The sequence below is a fragment of the Lottia gigantea genome (genome assembly GCF_000327385.1).
Source record: "Lottia gigantea unplaced genomic scaffold LOTGIsca_54, whole genome shotgun sequence".
In the NCBI taxonomy this organism is placed as follows: Eukaryota; Metazoa; Mollusca; class Gastropoda; family Lottiidae; genus Lottia; species Lottia gigantea.
Window position 1 is genome coordinate 565,312 of NW_008709848.1, and position 22,447 is coordinate 587,758.

The window sequence follows — 22,447 nt, forward strand, 5'->3', positions numbered from 1 at the left end:
TATGTTTAATTACTCATATGGTGAGTTATTTATTAATTTATTCATGAGAAGTGTTTTTTAAAAGAAATTAGGCAAACATAACAACACTTCAAATCTTTAAGTATTAATAAAGAATTTTAAAATATATAATAAGCTGTATTAAAGCTATTCAGTAGCCAAAGTTGTTAATAAAATTTCTGGAGTGAAACATTTGTGAACCAAGCTGAATGATCCATGCATGAATTCTGGAAAAAGTACGGAAAAATGCTCTGTTATAATTTTTAATGAAGGAAGTTGTATAGGTATTTGTAAAGTAAATATTCTGGTGAAAAAAATAGAATTATTAGTTAACCAAAGAATCAAAACAGTGAAAATTACAAGTTGCAGGAATATAAACATTATTGTGATGTGCAACTTCAAAATATAAGAACCTGCGATGACGGAGTTTGGTTGTCAACCTGTTGTCTAGATTGGCGTTTTGGTGGAGAATTGTTTTCTTCATCAGAGTTGTCTTTCCATGTGACTCTTCCTGTAGGTTTTTTCTGTTCATTAAGAATTGGCCATGAGAATGCAGAACTTATAGTACAAAGTAAAATTTTAAACCAATATTTTTAATACATAAGGCAATATTTTTGTTCTAATGAGATGGTTGATGATGTGTTTGTAGTTTACTTGTTAAAGTAAGGATGTATTTTGTGGCAAAGATATAAGTATAGTAGTGTTAAGCGGTAATTTATCGGCCATAAAGAATGAAAAAATTTATTCTACTTTCACTTCCAAAATCGTATTAAATGTATTAAGCAACTCCCCATATTAGCAAATTTTCCAGGAGGAGGCCCCCTGACTCACCAGACATGACTAGTGCTCTCTAAAATCCCAAATGGACATTGGAGCACTCTGATGACCCTTCTTGTCAAAGAAAACCTTGCTATGCTACTGTGTAAGAAATATATTGGATGTGTATATGATTCAGCCGACGGGATCTGTTCGGGGTTTGTAACTCCATGTATCCTTTGCTTCCCTGATTATTCCCCTTTACCAAGCTTAACAGTACAATCAATCTAGGACAGATAATGTTGAAAAGATCCTAGATTCGAAAGCTGTTATGACTGTATAAAATTAGCTTCTCGAGTGTACATTTATATCTGTTTTAATGCTAAATACAGACATGTCATAAGTCTTCGTAAGAACTGCCAGTGCGTTGCTGATCATTGATCAATTCTATTCCTGCACATCCTACGGCTGCTTTTCATTTCTGCGAAAGATTTAACCTTTTTTCACAATATTTATTAACGGTTAAATGAAAACAAAAACATCAACAAGCCTTAAAAAAAATATCTAATTCTACCCTTAATTAATAATAAATATGATAATTAGAGTTATATAATAAACTCATTTCAAAACAAAATAACTGGGAATTGAATTTGATAATGCACTTTTCTCAGAGCCAAATTTTTTTCCAGAAATTGAAGTCTTGAAACAAATTCTTTAAAATGTGGTTTATTCCAAACAGTTTCAGAACTTCAATGGAAATTTTTTAAGAAATTTATGAATTTAATGAGACCAAGACTTGTTATCTTGCCCAGTGCTTTTGTAATTAAATATAATACCAACATTATCCAAGCTTTATATTTCAATTGTCCAGAAATCTCTGAAATTATTTGTAATAAATAATTAAAATAAAAATGTATAAAAACCTTTAAATATTCGTTATATTCATTTTTCCTTTCCTCTTCCAATTTTTTACGTATTGTTTCTCGTTTATCGTCCAATAAAATCTCTTCTTTTGATGGTTCTCGCCAAGTTCGTACACCACCATTTTTCTATCAGAACAGAAACGAAAGTTTTTAAAATGTTTTGAGAAGTTTTCCACAATTCACCAAAGGCAGTCCACCGCATTCACAGAATTACGACGAATATTTATCACTGATCACAAAATGTTTTATATTTTTCACTTTTCACTGAATTTCACAAATCACAGAATTCAAGATTTCCAAATTTCCGATTGTGCACAAAAAGCACAAAATGTTTCAAAGACAAAGAGGCAGAAGTGCACAAAATGTTTTTAAACGAAAGATTTTCAAACACTTTTGCTTTCATTTAAGTTCATAAAATTTTGATAAAATAGGTAAAAGATTTTGATTAATCATTTTGATGATTCTAAATTAAAACATTTTGCGTGTGGACTGCCTCTTTGAATAGAAACAATGAAACATAGTTTGTCCAATATTCAGTCATCACATAGATGAAGTCCCACATTTGAAAGAAGCAAAATTAACTGCTGTTCAAGACTCAATTAGACTTCATTTTGCAACATGAGAAAAATGAAAAGTTACATTAGCAACTAAATCCCATTTCAAGAGTTTGTAGATCTTTTCAAGCTCCTCTAAACAATTCAATTTATAAATATTAAGACATTTTTAAGTATTTTTCCCCACTTTTATCATGTTTTTCTTGAAGATGATTCCAAGCTCAATTCTATGCTATTCTTAGCTCATCAAAAATGTTTTCTTACAGTCAAAAACTGAAAACAGACCGTTAGGAACTGAAGATTTAAGCTTGGAATTTCTCTCAAGAAATATCTTAAGAAAATCTATGAAAGTTTGCACTTGGTAAAGTTAGTAAGAAATATCTAAGGCAACTATAGTAGTTTTATATATTTTTTTTTCATTAATATATCACGTGCAAAGGGTTATATCTATATCAATATGATTTTTATTCAAACATAAACAATAAAAACAATAATTTCACTACAAAGAAACACAAAAAAGTCTGAAATCTTAAAATACTTCTGTTGTGACAACATTTTGTTACATTTTTCAACACTAAAATTAATAATACTAAAAAGAAAATCTCTATATCTATAATATCACAGCAATTCTATAAGTTAACAAACAAGTAAATATAATATATATATATATCATAACAACAATAAATATAAATAATATGTAAAATAAATCAAAAATTCAAATGTAATAAAGAATAAAATTGTGTAGTTGGACGGAATAGTTTTATCACAGTTGCAAATCTTTAGCAATAAATATCAAAACATTTTCTAATATCATTTAATCTTATATTTAATTTGATATATGTAATACACTAATAACATCTTACACTAACTAATTCAAATGACTATGTTTTGTTGTATACCTAAAAATCAACATTTCTTTGCTTTTAAAATTAAATAAGAATTGCCTCACTTCAATGAAACACACTGGCAGTGGCCCTGTGCAATATAGGTTCTGTAGAATGCTTTATAAAATACCACTTTTCTCTTATTCTACCTAATACATAATCAACCCAATCCTGAGTTTCAATTCAATGAAGTGAACAAGTGCCTCTTTCAATATTTTCCCACATATTAGATATTTTAGAACCAAAATACAATAATCATACTAATACATTGGCACAAAATCAAAAATACATAGCACATAACAGCACTACAAAAATATCAAATACTTTTTCACAACAGCACCTGAATTTAACCTTAAAACTCTATTAGCTTTTTATCAGCTTGCTGAAAAGTTAAATAATTTAACTTAAATTGCTTAGAACAAAGTTTGTTGTGGGTGTAAAATTTTAACAAATAATAACAATATGTCATAAATAATAAACAATATCAAAAAAATAAATCATTATTTTTATCATAAAAATCTATCAATACTGAGATTAGAGATTATCATATATGTAAATTCAGAATAGAAAAGAATGCCAATAAAAACCAAGGTATTTAAACAACAATTTCTTAGCCTTGATCAATTTGAAAATTTTTAAAACAACAAGTACTCCAAAAGGTTTGGCATTTAATCCTGATTAACCAAAATTTTGATCAAAATCCCCAAAATTTTCTGACATTTACAAAATATCTGAACCAGAAGAAAATTTCTTTGGTGCTTGTTGATATTTATCAGTGGTCTCAAAGAAATTATCATTTGTTGGTTCTCGCCAGGTTCTTCGTCGAGGAGTCTGTCCTCCTTTTACTTTAGCTTGGTATTCCTTTTCCTGGTTGTGAAATGTTTCACTGGTTGGGACTCGGGTAGAGTTGTTGTTCACTCGTCGTTGAGGGCCACCATATTTCAGAAAATCATCTGATGAATTTTCTCGATAAGGTTTGAGAATTGGTTTTGGGTTGTTTTTGATATTTTCATTGTATTCTCGTTTCATTTCCTCGTCAACAGGAGCTCGTTCTCGAGGTTGCTTCACTGATGGGTTGTTTCGTTGAATTCGATCAAAGTCAAAGAAATCATCTTTTGAAGGCTCTTTGTAGAGTTTTTTGGGTTTGCTAGAATTTTTGATCAAATTGTTATATTCTTCCTTACGTTCCATGTCAGGATGTTGATTTCGATAGCTTGGTTGTGATTGGACAGGAGATTGGTTGCTAGGTGCAGCTCTAGGTGAAGGACCAGATTTAATGAAATCATCTAGATCACCCTTTCCTTGAACTTTTGGTTTATCATATTTGTTACTCATGAATTCATCTGTCTCATTTTCATTATAGCGACGATTTCTGGGAGTTGATTTTGATTTCAACATTTCCTGATATTCTTGACGTCGCTCTTCATCAACTCTATGACCACCGACTGGCATCGGCTCAGCTTTCGGTTTATTCTGCATCTGAGAAGGGACATATCCATTTTGTTCAGCAGGAGTACGTCGAGAGCCTTTGGTAAATTCATTGAATTTATCAGCAGGTACACGACGTTGTTCAGGACGGTTACTACTAAAGAAATCTAAACTGGAATCCTCTTTCCACATGCGTCTGCCACTCCCTTGTGATTTCATGCCACCATTTTGTTGGTTTCTCATATTCTCTTTATTTTGTTGATTCTAAATGAAATGAAATGGAGTTTTACATCCTATCATTCTTTTTAACTCTCATGTATGAAATGTTTGATATCCTACTATTATGAAATGAAATGGAGTGATACTTTCAATAATTAAAAATTCTTGAGAAAATCTAACTACTTTGTAAGAAATAAAAAAATAAAAGGGTAGTGAATTAGAAGCAAGTAAGCCAAGTTTAAAATATGGTGCAATGAAATTAACAATAAAAGATGAAAGTTTATGACAAGAATCAACTCTGTAATAGGCTCACCAGAGTTTGATAAAGATTTTTATCAACATATGTTTATACAGGAAGGTTTGAACAATAGCACATAAATATATTGTTCTACCTACATCTGTTAGTTTTCACTTTTGGTTTTTTTTTAAATTACCAAGATAGGTCAAAAATAATGATGAATGAAAATTTGGTAAAGGTGCATGGAATTTTCCAAAAAAATAGCTTTACATTGTGTATAACATTATCTCCATATCATATCTTTGAGCTCTATAACAAGTTATATGTGCATATGTTGGTAGTTTTGGGACCTATTTATTTGCCAGTTAAAGATGCATTGGATCATATCTAAAAGTAACATTTGATTGTCTCATATTTCAAAGTTCATATTGAAAAAATATGTAATAGCTGGCAAATGCTAGCTGACATTAGATTATTTTTGATAGAGGAAAACAAACAGAAAGCGAGGGTGTTCTATGAGAATTACTGAATACAATATGATGGATAAGGGGCAAGGGATTATTTTCAAACTGACTATATATATTTATCACTTTAAGTTCAATAAACTCTATCTGAGCACGGCAAAAATGTGAAAGGAACAGAACTTGTACATTGCATCTGTTCAAACTAATAAATCTAGAAAATTGTCAGCTATGTAGACTTTAAACTCTCAAAGATGTTTTAGAATTTTGTGCAACTCAAATAAGTTTTTGAACCTGAACGAGAATTCAAATAATTAAATGAAATTATAAATAATATTCAAACAATAAGCTTATTACTACAGCACAGTTCATGGAGTTTCCTGTTTTTTTATTGTCTGGAAAAAATATGCAAGCCGACATCATCTCAAATTCTGATCAATTACTGATATTGAAACTAATCTGAATGAAATTCTCTTTGAAACAGTAACGATTATTTACTGAAAACTCCAAAAACTGTCATAAATCAAGGGTTATGGGTCATATGGTACAAAGCATATATATATACATCAATAATTAGGGTTCAAAGGTTACATGTCCATGGTTACAGGTCAAGGTCACACAACAATATTTTGTACCTGGGGGGATGTGATAACTGCAGGTTTAGGCGTTTTAGGTTTTTTCAAACTTTCAAGATAGTTCCCTTCACCAAATATCCCCCACCCTTGTTGATCTTCCTGGTCAAACAGTCTTCTTGGTGAACTTTGTTTCTATGGTAACAAGGTGGGTGAGAGGTACAAATAAAAATACAGCTAACTAATGTTGTGATTTTAACTAATATTGGCACAGTAAGGGTTAACAGTTATAAAGGTGCCCTCACACAATAGTGATTACCAGTTGTGTATGGTTGCGAATAATGAAACTGACCATAGTTCTGAACACAACTCACAACTCAAGAGAGATATGTTCAAAACTTATTTGTATTCGCACCCATAGGCAACTGGTCATTGCTATGGTGTGAGGGCCACTTTAAGCTCAGTTAAAATTTCAGTTCCATCATAGGCCTGCAGTCTCCACTCTGTACATAAGTCATACCCTCAAGTATCTATCTAGATTAGGTCACTCAAAGTTGACATTAAATTTGTTTAGAGTTTTCCACAAAAGACAGATCCATTCAAACCTTTTCTATGCCAATATCAGATAAATTCTGTAAAACTAAAAATTTAACATACTATCATACTGCAGGAAAATTGCAAAAAAAAAAGCAACAAAAAATGTAAATTGTGTGATAGTGTTCAATGATAAATAATAATAACTAAATACTTATAAAACTGATCTTAATGATTTAATAATTAATAATACTTTAGAGACTATATCTTTCAAAGACCAATAAAAATTGTATATCATTTCTTGTAATATTAGTAGTGAATCTAAGTAACTCTAGGTGTATACCTGGTATACAGCGTGATTATAGTAGAAAAAATACTGCTACGTTATAGAAGGTCTATAGATTGCTGAAATTGAGTTTCATTAGCTGTCTTAAATTATAACCATATCTGTTTAACATTACTGGTCCACTAGTAGAAATACCTAAAAAATATATCCCCACCCTTACTTCCCACCCTTCCAAAACATGAAAGGCTTCACCCTATGCCAATGAAATTAATCCTTACCTGTGCCATCATATCCTGATAGTCTTGTTGTCGCTCTCTACGTAATTTATCAGCTCTTTCTTTTGATAAATTATCTGGTATCAGTAAACGTTCAGGACTTTCTCTGGCAGACTGGAATATATAAATTCAACATTTCAATTTTTGCATATATAAAATATATTTATTATATATACTTATTTTCACCTTCAGTTTTTATCCAGCCGAGGCCCAGTTAGGCAATATTTTGTCTTGTTTGTAACACAATAAATTACTAGATGAAGCTAAAACAAAATATTATTATATATACATTTCAACAGAATTGAGTATGAAAACATAAACTTGACTATCCATAGATTGGTTTTTATTGCTTTCAATAAGAACGGTAATGATTTCAACTGAATATTAAAAAAAACAACCGGGATCAAAAACTTATAGAATGTCATATCTACACAAATAAATATCTTTGTTAAAATAACTTCATTGAAGATATATGATAAAATAATTCTGTTACAGAGTCCAGATTAGATTAATAATGATAAATATTCCAAATATTAGAATATTATACAAAATTATCTACAATTAGCACAGCGTTGCTAGTCTAAAAGCAAAGTTGAAAATCCAGTTTTACAAAATTTCTTTCTGTGCCGTGAGAAGTTCTTTATTAAACTATGAACATTTTTTCTCATATAGCAATCAAATACCTTGAACTAACTAGCAAAATGTTAAGGCTGACTAAATTAAATTATTACATAACTATAAAAATATAACTTTAAGAAAAAACCTGCAAAACAAAAGACAAAATACTATTTTGCTACAGATATGAAAGCAATTTGTTCCACAAATACTTTTATTTTTAATTCAGCATCATGAAATTATACACATAAACAAAATTTATAGAGTTATTATTCTTAAAATAGATATGAACAAAATAAAACTAAATTTCATAAAGTCTGATATATTATATTCCAATAAAATCTGCTACTACCAGCCAAAGTTGAGCTTATTCCAATTAAAAATGATATAATGTTAAGTTAAATGTATTAGTGTTGTGTTATTACTGGTACCAAAACAAGCGTGTTCTGATGATGGCTGTATCTAGCTGTTAGCTGGTAAAGCATCTATCTACCTAAATTTCAAAACTTTTCTAGGTGAAATACCTGGCGAAGTTCTTCAGCATCAATAGGATCATATAAAGGAGGATCAACATGGGGACTTGGACTGCGATTTTTCTCTAACAGTCTCTGAGTTTGAATGTCAACTTCACAATCATCTTGAGGAAGCAAATCTCGTTCCAGTTCTCTTATTGTTTGATCACGTTCTAATTTATGACGCAATTCTTGTTGACGTCTTTCGATACTATTCAAGGCTGCTAATTGTTTTTTCTGCCACTAAATTAATAAGATGAATATATAAAATAAAATTCAAATAAATCAAAATTAAATCAAACTTAAGAAATTGACAATAAAATTTTCTTTCATTAACTAAAACAGAAAATCTGTAAAATACAACAGTAATCCTTGTAAATATTTACAAACTTCAAACTCGCGATACATGAAGCATTTTGCTACACAAATTCTATTTATGTGTTTTTTAATTCATAATCACAAATATCTGACTGAGAATTTTACAATATTATCTTATATTCACTGTATCTTATGTTACAGAATTAAAACAAGTACCTGTTCATAATCATATTGGTTCCTAAATGTATATTTAGATTGTGAGTTATTATATTCTGTATAAGTTTTAATATTTCTATAATCAGCTGGGGGCCTTCTCATGTCATCAAACTTCTCGGCAGATTTTCTTGGACTTCCTTGAACTCTCATCTGTCTTTTAAACGCATCCTGTCTAGCCTGAGAGCAAAAATTCTATTTCAAAAAATAATCAAGATGGCTTGACAAACTAAAATCTTAAAAAACAACTTTTTTAACAATGATATAACTTTATTATTCTTTTCATGATGTAATTGAAACTCGATTGTTTGCGGCAACTAATCTATTTAGATCGAAATCTGTATACCTTTCCATAGTCTAGTCTCTGTTTATTTCCAGATCTGTTTCTGTTTATTTGTTCTTTCTCTCGCAGTTGCTAAAAATTTATAAAATCTCCAAATATTAGTTTTTGATTTCTGTTTTGATTAATATTTTCATTTAATTGACTGTAGTTATTTAAGAAATCAATAAGTGTATCTAAAGTACATTTGGATTATAATGCCCTGCAAATTGAACCTTTTAAGGAGATCATATTGTTAGTTATCAAGACTCAATTTTTAACGCCTCACCGACCAGTCCTTAACTCAAATATAATTTCAAGTAAATCTTTATGGCAAAATAATTTCCATTAATTGGATGTTATTATTTCAGATATCAGTAAGTTTTCTCCAACAGAATTGGTCTATAACCTCCAGCAAATTTAAACTCTTAAAGGAAATAATATTGCTTTTCAGCTTCATCAACCAGTCCATTACTCAAATACAAAATATATGTTATAATGACAACATTTCTTTAATCAATAAATAAATCAATTGTTAGTATCTATTCTATATCTCCTAGCTAGAATCAAATACCTTTTCTAAATCAGCGCGATATCGACGTTTTATTTCTGGAGCTTGTTTTCTACGCTGTATCTCATATTGACCAATCGGAAGACTTGCTGCTTTGGGAGTCTCGGTCTCAACCGGATAATATTCATCAGATGAATCCAACTAAATTGATACAAAATAAATATGATTGTTGTTTTTTGTTCCAAGGTCAAATTTGAAACTTGTCTTTGAGACATTATGCTCTTGGCTTCTTTCAAAATTAAAACCATCATCATCTCACAAGATATATATACACCATAAAATCATAATTAAGATTGTATATTTGAAAATATATATTCTAACACAATTTAATTTTATACTGTAATTAAAGACCAATCATTAAATCATCGGGTTTACTTATTATTTTAAACACATCTCTATATTCATTCCATTAGAATCTAATAAATTTAAAGGATTGAAAAACAATGGAAGAAAAAATAAGACTAAAAGAAGTTTTTTTTAAGAAATCTAAGGGGCAGTTGCCCAAGCTTTTACGTCACAGCAGCAAAGTTCTTATAGTCTATTAAATACAGGCCACGTATTCTCAAAACAATCTTAGTGCTAGGATGTCCTAGAATCAATGTTAGAAGATAAGACCCTAGGACATCCTAGCGCTAAGATCGTTTTGAGAATACGTGGCCTGTATTATAAGTTCAAATAATAGCTTATATAGGCATATAAAAGGCAGTGTTTTGTCAAATGTTATTGCAGGCTCCTTTTAAGGAATCAACACCAATGCATTTCAAGAGATTCTTGAAGAATCAATTTTCATTGGATACAACATCAAAGAATTCATGTCTTCACAGATTTAGCAAAATACTTTGGAGAAAATTGTATATTAAACAACATATGGTGCAAATAAAAATAAATGATTTCACAGAAGAACAATTTAATCAGCCATGATAAAAAAAAAAAAAATTGAGAATTTCCAATATGAAAACTGTTTGCAACTTACATTTATAAGGCCTTACAATTCCTGAAGTTAAATCACTTTCTGTTTTAAACAGACAATAAACGACAACGAGGTAGGAATCCTGATTAACAAGTCACGTAACTAACAAACAACTGACAAACAACTCTTCATCACAGATCAATAGAGGAGTCTACTATAATCTAGTCTACATAGTCTTGATTATCATTATCAATTATTTAGACATTACCTATATTGGTATTTAAAAATCAATAATAGTTTAGTGGAGAATTGGTTGAGGATGGTAATGATCTACCTTAGGTATTGATGATGATAAAAGATCCTTCAAGGTCACTTAAAATTATTATTGAATTACATGGTTGCTTTTTGTCAAACGTTAATGTTCTACAGTCAAATTAAAGATCCATTTTCCTAGACATTTGATTTTTCTCTGCTAAATTTCATTTAATTACAGAATTAAAAAAATCTCTTCTTAATTTGTTGACATTTCGGGATATAAAAGCTTGGCCAGGCCCAAAGATGTGGATATGAGATTAATATTAGACCTTAGTTAGTGAACTCATTGAACAACAGAAGTCAACAGTAGAGGAATCATGGTCAATTTTCAATTACAAAGTTTCATTATAAAATATAATCATACATAGAAAGGGGAATCAACTGTTCCTGTATAATGATTTCAATATCATTTCTATTGTACCTAATCTCTGATTTACTGTACTGTATAATATACTACAATTATAGATATTTCTATTGTTCAGAACTATATAGTATTTGTCTGATTATACTCTAACAATAGTTCTTCAATATAACACTGGTATTGTCATAAACAACAAATTAACTACATACAATATACATATACATATCAATATTCTTAATTTTCAGATAATTTGCTGTGGTAATTTCTGGAAACAGTTTCTGACATGGAAGGGGAACCACCCATCTGTGAATCATGAAAGGTATAGTCAAGATACTGTTACTGTCCTCAAATATGGTAATTTGTCATATTGTCATTTTTTTTATCTAATATAATTATTACTCATATACCATCAGTATCACCATAGCAACATAAACAATGATGTTGACATGTATTTATTAGATTGTTTAATGTGTTTCCAAGCAACCAATAGATCTGTATTAATTTTATCAATAATTAAAACAGGTTAATTAATCAATAGATGAATTTAGGAAAGATGTTAGTGAACATTAGATTTTAAATGGTTTTTGTCATGCACATTATGAATCAATGACAGCTGCATGCAAACTCTCTCAGAGTTGTACCAAGTGTATTTTTTTTTAACATGGATACTAGTGTAGAAATCTCTCAAGTTGGCTAGCAACAGGTCTAACATGGCAAGAAAAGAAATCATAATTTAGATCTAACAGATGAAAAACTAATCTATATCTTTAAACCTAAACTAAGAGTACCTCAAGCCTCAATCTTAAGTCAACATTCTGAGGCATTTCATCAGAATATTTTAACTGTGGATCATAGAATTTCCTCTCTTGAGGTCTGGGTTCATAAGGAACACGTCTGGTTTCTGGGAGTGGAGTTTTTCTCCCTGGAAATTTTCTGGGTTTTCTCTGAAAATTTAAATTCATTCAACACACATGAAGAAAAGAAAATGACTTAGATACTGTACAAACTTTATTCTAAAGGAATACTACATCTTAGAATGAACATAAAATTAAATCCTTAAACTTGGCCAAAAAGAGTGTATATTCATCATTGGACTTACTTAGACTAGTTTTAGAAGTTTAATTTTATGAGCATTCTAAGAGGTAGTGTCTCTTTAAACAACATAACATCAAGAAGCTATGTCATCAAGGGGCTGTTCAAGTAGGAAGACATTCAAATTCAATGTTTGTAGTTTAAAATATACTTAAAAATATTGAAATCAGTGGAAAATAGTAATCAATATTCAGATTTCTGAGATTCTATTATACTTTTGTGTTACCAACGCATGTTTAACTGTGTCATAAAGTCCCATGGAAAACAACATCAGCAAATGGCAAAAACACTTAAAATTAGGAGAAAAACAACAAACAAACATGCAGTGAAAACAACAACCATGCAGTGAAGGGTGTAAAAACTAAATGTGCTACCTTTTCCCTATTTAAATATTCATTATAATCATTCCTTCTCTCTGTATTTAATATCTCCTTTGTTCTATCATTGGGGTTCCCAACCTGGATACTTTTCTGAGTTGGTGTCAAATTTCGTGGTTTTCTACGATTGTTTGTGTGACTCTAGAGAGAAAATAGATATTGACATAACTTTTACTCTTAGAATAGGATAGAAGTTATCTCTCTCACAATATAGACCCATGACCAATTCTGCTCATTAGACACTACACAGAGTTTCCTGTCCAAGGTATCTCAAAAGGATGCAGATAATTGGAATGTCCTAACTCCATTTTATTTCAGCTTTAGTCTGACATAACTGGCTGAAACTCAAGAGTCTTGCGCATTCTGTAGATTGATGAACTTATTGATGAGAAATCACTTCAGAGATTCATTAAGAAATGTCGTGCATACCTTTAAATAAGCATTGTACTCTAGTTTCCTCTGTTCTGATAATTGTTTACGTTGTTTAATCACTTGTCTATTATCGACTGGATAACCCTGTCTAGCTGGGGTCTCGGGACGCCGAAGGTCGGCTCGTGTATCAGGCTACAAAACAACATGGTGCTCAAACAACTAATAACAGTGCAAGGTGCTTGACAACATAACATGCAGTAACTGTGCTATGAATTCTAGGTCTACTTTGAAATGTATCACAACCACAAGATAATAATTCTAATTTTTTCAAACTAAAACAAGGTCTCTCTTTTGTAATTATTACCATTATTACTCTATGTTTTTAACTTGATAAGCTGACTTTACCAATTTGAATTTTGAATCCTAAATTCATTCATATGATAACAGATTCGTTACATTGCTTTAGAAATCCGGAAAAAAAAAGAGCTACTAGACACAAAAAACATGAAATATAAATCACAGAAAACAGGAATATCTCACCTCTTTTTTGTCATAAAAATCAATATTTTCTTTATCAGGTTCAGCCCATCTTCTCCGGGTTGTTCTCTGATATTCTACCTCAGCCTAATGATAAAAAATACAGTTTTTACCTTTTTACAATAGCATTGAATTATTAGACTTAACAGTCTGAGAAATAAAGTCAGACAAATAACAAACATTTAAATACCTGAATTTCTGACATTGGGCATTGAAATTCAGAAAGTTAAGACTTTTGAAGTGTATGTTATGTATTCAAATAGAATCTCATAGGATTATTTCTTATGATATTTCAAACATTTCAGTAAGCTTAAATAAGATTCTCCAAAAATACAACTAGTTATGGATACTTGAAGATAAACTGAGACAAAGCTGTATTAATTGTTGGACATCCGACATTGCATATTTTCCTAAGCATTTATTTTCTATTCAAGGATAAGGAGTCCTAAAAATCTGTAAGGAGTGTGATCAAAGTACAATATTGTTTCTATTTATGGAAATAACAGCACGTTATTTAAGAGTCTATAAACTTACATCCATTTCTCGTTTTTCTAAAGCTAGTCTATTTTTCTGTTCTCTGATGAATTGATCAATGTCAGAATCAGCCAGTTTTTCTGTCATCTTTTATTTCTATAAAAAATAAAAAGGGTACTGATCATTTTCTAAAGATTGATATTCAGTTTATAAGCTTTAATATTATTTCAAAATATGACTGACACTTAACAGGGGAGTATTTTTAGTTCAAATTAAGAGTCATTTACACTAGAAACATCTAGGACGAAAAAATATTTAATTTTGACGGTAAAAACATCAACACTTTCTGTGAACCTGAACAACTTTCTAAGACAAATGCATGCAATTAAAAATCTCATTTGAAATTTTGAATGACAGAAAAAATTCTCAGCTCATTTTTGTTGATGAATTGACAATCAAAATTTACTTATTTAGATCTACTACAATGTCCTTTCAAAACTATTTGTGTTAACATTTTTTTCTCTATGTTCTAGGTCTTCTATATTTTGTAAATTTTCAATACATTCAGATGTGGCCAATTCAATGTTATTGTAATAAACAAAGTGTATATGAGGTCTCTAAAGCAAATAGTTTCAATGCAACTGTATGGTCATAATACTTAAGTTTTACAAAGGCAATATCTACTGTGGGAGGATGAAGCAAAACTACGGTACTTGTCTATTTCAATATTTCAAATGTTTTATTCATCATCATTGATTGATCGATTATATTCTCACCTACAGAATCGTCCTCTTCAAAACAAATCAGACGACAATTTTACATCAATAATCAACAAGTTGAAACAAGTTTTAAACTTCGTACACCCGCCATTGGCTTCTCAACTTGATTGCATCGTTATTGATTTTTCAATAGCAACCACTGTACACAAACATAAACAAACTTTCAATCGACTGATTTCTGAGGGGAAGTCTAAAACACAGGTCGATTTTTGGATAGAGAGTTCTTTATTCAGTCTTCATTAATTTTTGATGCATTTGTATTATTTTAATTATAGTATCTTTGACATTTTGTAAAAGAAATCTTACAAACAAAAAAATGTTTTCATAACAAACTTTGACAAATTCCGGTTGAGCGCGCGCAAATAAAGACGTAAACAGTTATCTTCTCTTTAAACTGGACTCACTCCACTAAAACATTTTATGCAAATGATTGTATAGGAATGTAGTCCAGGCTATTTTAGAATGTAGTCCAGGCTATTTTTAGAAATCTTCTTTCTCTCTCCCTTTTGGGGTTTTTGCCTGCCTATTTTTGGGTAAAATTTGGTCTAGATTTGGAATTTGATGTCTGAAATTGCATTATCTTTCAGATTTGGTGAGATGATGAGAGACTTAAAGGCGGAAGGCTAATTCTAAAAATAGTCGTTTTGTGAAGTGCCAAACTCTAGCGGATGAGTATAACCGGTAGTAGTCTACTTTCAATTTTAGTAGCTCAAAATTTTCATGGTCATCATATAATGAATTTTTTAGGAGACATTGAGAATTGGTCAGGCTTTCATTCGACATATTGGAAAGCTTTCAACGAGATTTCTGGAAAAAGTTATAGAAGGTTGAATTTCGTGTTTTAACATGGGAAGAGATGGCAAATGAATTAGTGGAGTGAGTCCAACTCGATTGTCAAGTCATTTTAAAGTAAAAATGGATTTATCTCCCTTAGACCAATACTGTGGCTATATTGCCTCTTATCTTGATTTAAGTCATCATAGATTTTGACATAGTGTAGGCCTATTTATTATTTTGATGAGCCATATAGGGGTGTCACCTCGCAATTACTCTGCAAATGCATGCGGACATCTACACTATGGGTGAAATTTGGCCGAGTCTACTCTCCTCTACTTAAGAGGAATCTCTTGATCAAAGTTTGCATTCTGACACTTTATTTTTGTCTTGATCTCACTTGCAAACAAACTAAACTGTGAATTTACATAGAATTGAGGAAGTGAGCTCCAGGATCAAAATAATTATGGACACTAAATTCGTCAATATTTTTCAAAAGGCCGAATAGACTTAAGGGATGGTTCATTGGCGTCTCCACTGCCCCTTGCCCTTACCGCTTATTTCCTGAACAAGGTGATAAAAGTGAACTTTATTTAAATAAAAACTTACAATAGTACAACAAAACCTATGTATTTTTATCATAATATTATCATACTCCGATCCAGTTCCTATAATGACGAAAATCAACAAAATGACAAATTCAAAAATAAACGCTGAAAACAACTGTCCAGTAATTAAAGCGACCTACGAAAAGTTACAAGAATTTGCCCATCAAAATGCCTCAGAATCCAAATTAATAATTTTATCAAGTAACCCTACCATTAAAATCCACGAAGCGAAAATGTAATCATCTAAAAATAACCATTGTAAAATCATCTAAGAAGGGTAATTAAAACGTTCATGAAAACAAATTATATCAAACAAACAAACAACGTGTTTTTTCTACATCATTTTGTGGAAATGTGAATCAAATTTGCCGAATTTGCTCTGATTGGTCGAACGCTCCTTGCTGTTGGTTGTGAAACAGCGTCGTCCGATTGGTCACCACGGAATGAAGAAACGGAGGTCAACGATTCGCTCGATGCGCTACTGTAACCAGATAAATCGTCCGTGCTTCCACTTGGGTTACTATTGTTGTTGACGTTGTAGAACTGATGAACGAGACGAGGTTGGTTTGGGTAACCCGGAAATTGCCAAGCTATCAAAGGAGGTCCATATCTCTGCGGTAAAACTGTTCTTGGGCGAGGTTCTGGAAATCCAAAATTCAAATGTCGAGACACAGGGGGGTGTGGGCATGGCCATTGTGGAACTATAGTGTTTCCTCTTACGATTGGAGGACGATGTGACAGCTGATGATGAAGATGTTGCGGAGGGAAGGATGTTTGTGGCTGTTGGGAGTTTTGATTAAATATGCCCACATTTGGTTGAGTTGGTATCATTTGATGCTTTACGGATTGCGGACTCTGGTTGGAATGAAGAGTCGGTCCACGTGTAGCTAAAGGTGATGTCTGCTGTTGGCGATTCAGAGCCGCCTGGGCAGCTACTTGTCTGCGAATCTGTTTGTTTCTCAATTGTATCAGATATGCTTGTTTGGCGTCGTTTGTTGCAAGTAATGGTGCCAAAATTTCTGGTGACTGCAGAAGTTTCTTTATGGCCTCTTTATTCGGTGTCTGACATTTTACCTGAAATTTCAAGATTCATAAATCATGGTTATAGAAGTACAAGACACAACAACAAAACTTGTCATCACCCTTGAGCAAGGATAGCAATTGATTTCAAACACACAGCAACAACCTCTTAATTCTAAATTTATAGAGATTGTAACCATCATTTTCAAGTTAAGTTCAAATGGTCTCATAAATAACATCAATCAATGTTATATTAGCACCTATCTATATTTCTCATTTAAAAGCCATTCAAACTCATTATAACTTAAATCGGAAATGATATTCATCTTCCATTGCCGTATTATCCCACAAACTGTAGATAATCTGCAAAAAATGTACTTACAGGACTTGATTCGGGTTCAAATTTTATCTTTGTTGGTGTTGTTAATTTCGGAACTTCCGGATTCTGAAGACGTGCAGGAACAAAAGGTTCGCTAGCTGCGTTCAGCTGTGAAGAAGTCTGGTGGGGTTCTGATGAGCTGTCTAGAAGCGATGAGTTTTGAGAGTTAGTATTTGGAGACGAACACTGCGAACTGAAGCTGGAATTCTGCAGAGCCTGACGTTTTACTGGAGACATGCTTTTGGATCTTGAGAAATAACAGGTTTCAGGCTTTAAATCAGTTGGTTGAATCAATCTTTCAGTCGAGTAGCCAGTCTGAGTTTTGAATAGTTGTCGCTTTGGAGTCTGACTTGACTGTTCAACATCTGAATCTAAACCTGTTGCTCGTGATGGATTCCTCTCGGACATTGTGTTTTGCACCCATCTCATCTCTTGCTTCTTTTCCGACTTCTTTGCCCCAAAATTGTCTTCAAACCAGCCATATTGTTTTAGTGTGTTGAAGAATTTTGATTCCTTTGAAGATGCGTCATTTTTCGGCTGGAAATTTGTCTGAAATCTTTGCTGTTCTTGACTCACATGGTTTCCAGTGCGATTGTAGTCTCCATATTGGAAGTTTCCAGGTTCTTTCATTCCACTCCGATCTGATGTCGGGTAAAATTCTTTGCTCCCGTAAACTATGTTACTCTTTTGAGGCAGCCCATCGGAAAAAGAAAACTGATTCGCATTGAACTCTTGTTGACGACCGCTCGCAAAATTAGATCTTGAGGAACCTCTTGGTGATTGTTGAGGAGATTTGCGATGCGAATAGCAGGATTCAACTTTGTTTAAAGCAGACTCACTCCTCATGGAACGAGCTCGGTCGTTGCCAGTTCTGGTAGATGTTAAAACAGGTATAAATTTCCCTTCCTCTGTGAACACTCGTGTATCTGATAATGCTTTAGACGTGTTTCTGCCTATCATCTGGTTTTCGATGCTCTCGCAAGTCATTTGACTGGAAATGAAGATTATAATTAGTGAGAAAGTGTAGTAATCAGCCCTGTTATTTTCGCACAGCTTGGTCCAAAAAGTCCAAAACAAACTGATAGGTAAAACACTTGATAACTATTTGAAGGGCCGTTAATTTGCATTTCGTTGGTTAGAAGCCATATATACTTTTAGTCTGTAGCTTTGAGAGTGCCGTTGGACCTATTCAAGCTCTTAAAATCTAAATGAATATAGTTTCTTACCTGTTTCTTACCCGTTGATTTTCTTCGTTAAAGCTGGGAGTGTGTCGTGGTAGAACCTTGACATTCCCATTTATTATTTCTAAATCGAACTTCAGACCAACTTCTGAAATATTGTTTTGGCGACCATCGTGGATGTGCGATTGGTGTGGAAGGGTTCTTTCTCGCTGCCGCTCATTCTCCCAAGCTGCTTTCCACAAATGTTTAGAAGGAGTGGAATGAAGTGGTTCGGCATTTTGAGCTTCAACTGAGAGCCTTTCTGCTTCATGGCATCGTGAAGGAGTTCGTCTAACATCAGGCACAACCGGAAGTGGACTTGGTGTCATCTGAAATTTCGCCAAGCTCTCACCAGCAACATCATCTCCAAGCGTAACCTTCTGATCATCAGTGCAGGAAATGTCTTGAGTATCTTTCCAAATATTTTTGACAGCAGCAGAGTTGAGGTTCTTGGCGATTTTGCGCTCATCTTCAGTCTCCCAGCACGTTTTCAGGTCAAAAAATTTCGGCGGTGGTGCTGAAAGCTTTGGCGGTTGACAAGCTAGAATCCTATCTTTGTATTTCTTCTGTATCTTTTTGCTCCCCCACAATTTGATTAGATATTGGCGGTATTTGTTGTAGTATTCGTCTGCTAGGTCGGACACGTCCTCTACATCGATACAATGGTTGTGTTGAGCTGTTATATCTCGCTCTAAATCGTCCAGAACAATTCCTTGATTCTCGAATAATCCGTTGAAAGTCCTGTAAAATTCAAATCCGTTTGAGTATAAAGAATATAGCATTAAAATTGGGAGTCGGAATTGGAATATTACAAGAATTGTCTTTCTATATACATATAACTCTGTGGTTAAGCGTTTTTAATCTGCCATATCAACTACCTGGAAGCGGATATTAACTAGCGATCGACCGTTCTAAAAGTATAATATTATTCATTATAATGGCCTTTTAGAGACTACTTTTTGCTATCACCTTGTATCAGTTGCAGACTGGCACAAATTAATTCCCAAAATATAAAATAGACTTACAGTCTAGGATCAAATGCATTGTTATAAGTGACATTAACCTCTCCAAACTGTCGGCCAACAGTTCTTACATCATCCCAATAAGCATTTTCAATCTGAAATGAAGTGAAATACAGATGTGCACTCTTTAATACAACTTTGAAGTTTATTAAGGTAAGGGTAAGGAATCGGTGTGTATTCGAGGAGGTTTTTTGATGATACACTTGTATATCACTTGAACTGAATATGAAATGGGTGGCAATGGGTAGGTCTATCAGGGAAAGTAATTCTGGTCCTTCAGTACAGCAGGTATGGATTGAGCGACATCGGGTATCAGAGAGGGCACATATATAATCAGTCACCTCAAACTGAAACTGAAAGTACATGTTACGTGTATTTAGGAGAGTGGCCCAATTTTGAAGAGATTGCGAAAACTAAAATGAAAGTGGACCAATGATGAGGCTTTCAGAGTAAGCCTTTATGGGTCCGAGAGAAGATAAAGAAGGCCACAGAAGAAATACCAATGTTAATAAGCGTCTATAATCACTTTTTAATTTTAAGGATTTATTGAAAATATTACCTGGTTTACATCCGTGTATGAAAAGTTATCATGTCCATTAATATAACCATCCTTGTTTTTAAATCTGAAATATATTAGATCTATAAATTAGGCCTATTGAGAATGCTTTTTAGGGCCATTTGGCAATAAATAAAAATAACATGCAAGATTAGGGTAAAGCTCTAAAAGCCAATCCAGCAGCTGTAGCAAGATAGCATATACAACACTTTTATTTTGATAAAGCAAGTTACTTTATACTTACATCTCTCCATCAAAAATACTTTCAATCGGCTCTACTTGGTTTGAAACTGGTTGGTTTTCTAAGGTCACTATGTATTGGAGATCAGATAAAATTTCAGCAGTAGGGGTTGAAATAAACCTGTGACTTAATAAACTCTCTCTTCTAGATATATTTGCAAAAACATCTTTAAATTCGCTATCGTAGTCAAAAGCATTCCAAACGTCGTCCGAAATAAGCTTGAGATTGTCTAAACTTCCGTGCAAATAATTACAGTTCTCCATTCTTCTTGCTTTTCAATTTGGTCTCTTTTCATCCCGACTTCCCAGCAGAAATTTCAATATTGCGGCATCAAACTGTTGAAATTCGCAATCATCCCATTCTCAGGTCCATCGAAATATCCAAGCGGATATTTTATGGAATCATAACAAGCGTCTCGCCATCGCAACATTGCTAATGTAGTTCACTTAACGTCATTTTCAACATGACGTCATTTTCAATCACAAAGTTTCGATTATCGATGGTTATTATTATTATTCAAACATATTGAGAAAAATATTTCAGGTTACAACATAGGGTCTTCATGTAACAGAGATGTCAGTGTGCCGTTTTCGTTTCCTTAACGAATAAAAAGGCCCACATTGAATATTTCTTAGATTTACTACGAACGTCACCATGATGAAGTTAAAGTTGGCCCAAGGGACGTAACCTATTTCTTTTATTAAGAATAACCTACATACAACAAATAACTTTCAAAATTTTTTGTTATATAAAATTTGTTGTCTTTCGGCAAAAGATAAATCTTTCTTATTTAAATCATTAAAATTATTATGCATTTTACAATAATTATATCAGCAGTCAATCCTTTATGTCTCGTCAATTTTGCTTTTCCTATGACCTAGTTTCCTCATTCACATATCAGGCAATTGATTGAATCGGGTTCGATTACAAGCAAGTTTAAACTTGAAATACTTGTTCACACTATTTGTTCAATGTCGGTGGTCAATCAATATGGATTAAAGAAAAGATTATTATCAAATGTAGGTCAAGTATGGATTAAATTATATGATATTCTCACTTTTGAGTAATTATTAAAGATAACGTTATAGTTTTAATTATCTTGGAGCATTTCCTTGGCATGGGAGATAAATGTGTAAATTTAAACTCCTCACGAATATTTAAGCACAGTTCTGTTTTAATTTATAGGATTTCACAATTTGAAGGTTGATATAGAGTGTCGACATAAATTACTATTATCGCCTATAAAACCCTTTTCAAATGAAAATCTTGACAATGATACAAAATCAAATGTCATACAAAAACAGGGCAGGTTCTTAAGACTTAATGCGAGCTATTGAACAATTTGTATCTTGCAGATAATGGCACTATTATGGGGCAGCTAAAGTCCTTTAAAAATGGCAGAATTCCTCAAAGAGCAGAAACTATTCACAAAGTCACAAATAGAATCACACGTGGGTCTCGATGATGTAGCCACAGCTGATGAACTTCTAAAAGGGAAAGTCACAGCTCTTCTGTTCTCGGCATCATGGTGCCCACCTTGTCTCAAGTTCCTGGCACTTTTAAAAAAGTTCTATAATGAATTAAAAGACTCTGAGTGTGCTATTGAAGTTGTGTTTGTAAGTTTGGATCATAATAAAGAATCTATGGAAGATTATTTTATCAATAACCATGGTGATTGGTTTGCTCTACCATTTGACGAGTCTTTAAAAGAGTAAGTGCTCCCCCCCCCCCCCCC

At 32.4% G+C, this 22,447-nt stretch overlaps 3 protein-coding genes across 3 annotated transcripts in view; 1 reads left to right on the plus strand and 2 right to left on the minus strand.

Moving 5' to 3' along the window:
• Positions 1–3,834: 3,834 nt before the first annotated feature.
• LOTGIDRAFT_234697 (hypothetical protein) lies at positions 3,835–15,230 on the minus strand (the record flags this gene model as incomplete). Its single annotated transcript, XM_009062907.1, has 13 exons — positions 14,890–15,230; positions 14,174–14,269; positions 13,643–13,726; positions 13,160–13,294; positions 12,728–12,871; positions 12,050–12,205; positions 9,679–9,816; positions 9,132–9,200; positions 8,789–8,965; positions 8,267–8,497; positions 7,131–7,241; positions 6,096–6,227; positions 3,835–4,806 (listed from the first exon to the last, which is right to left on the minus strand). Exons 2-13 carry the CDS (start codon positions 14,258–14,260, stop codon positions 3,835–3,837), a joined length of 2,436 nt encoding a protein of 811 aa, XP_009061155.1. The 5' UTR covers positions 14,261–14,269; positions 14,890–15,230.
• Positions 15,231–16,240: 1,010 nt separating this feature from the next.
• LOTGIDRAFT_234698 (hypothetical protein) lies at positions 16,241–21,093 on the minus strand. Its single transcript, XM_009062908.1, has 6 exons — positions 20,716–21,093; positions 20,475–20,538; positions 19,919–20,010; positions 18,900–19,634; positions 17,677–18,664; positions 16,241–17,348 (listed from the first exon to the last, which is right to left on the minus strand). Exons 1-6 carry the CDS (start codon positions 20,973–20,975, stop codon positions 16,614–16,616), a joined length of 2,874 nt encoding a protein of 957 aa, XP_009061156.1. The 5' UTR covers positions 20,976–21,093; the 3' UTR covers positions 16,241–16,613.
• Positions 21,094–22,175: 1,082 nt separating this feature from the next.
• Positions 22,176–22,447, plus strand: part of LOTGIDRAFT_78255 (hypothetical protein) — a gene marked incomplete at both ends in the record, with an annotated part of 775 nt that continues 503 nt past the window's right edge. The window contains one exon of the mRNA XM_009062866.1: positions 22,176–22,423. Within this exon, the coding sequence (XP_009061114.1) occupies positions 22,176–22,423 (248 nt within the window). The remainder of the gene's footprint in view (positions 22,424–22,447) is intronic.

Excerpts from the sequence above, each read along its gene's own strand:
- LOTGIDRAFT_234698 (XM_009062908.1), bottom strand. The coding sequence starts at position 20,975 with ATGGAGAACTGTAATTATTTGCACGGAAGTTTAGACAATCTCAAGCTT. Across the intron at positions 20,011-20,474 it reads CATACACGGATGTAAACCAG|ATTGAAAATGCTTATTGGGA; the intron begins GTAATATTTTCA and ends ACTTCATTTCAG. Across the intron at positions 19,635-19,918 it reads AATGCATTTGATCCTAGACT|GACTTTCAACGGATTATTCG; the intron begins GTAAGTCTATTT and ends TGAATTTTACAG.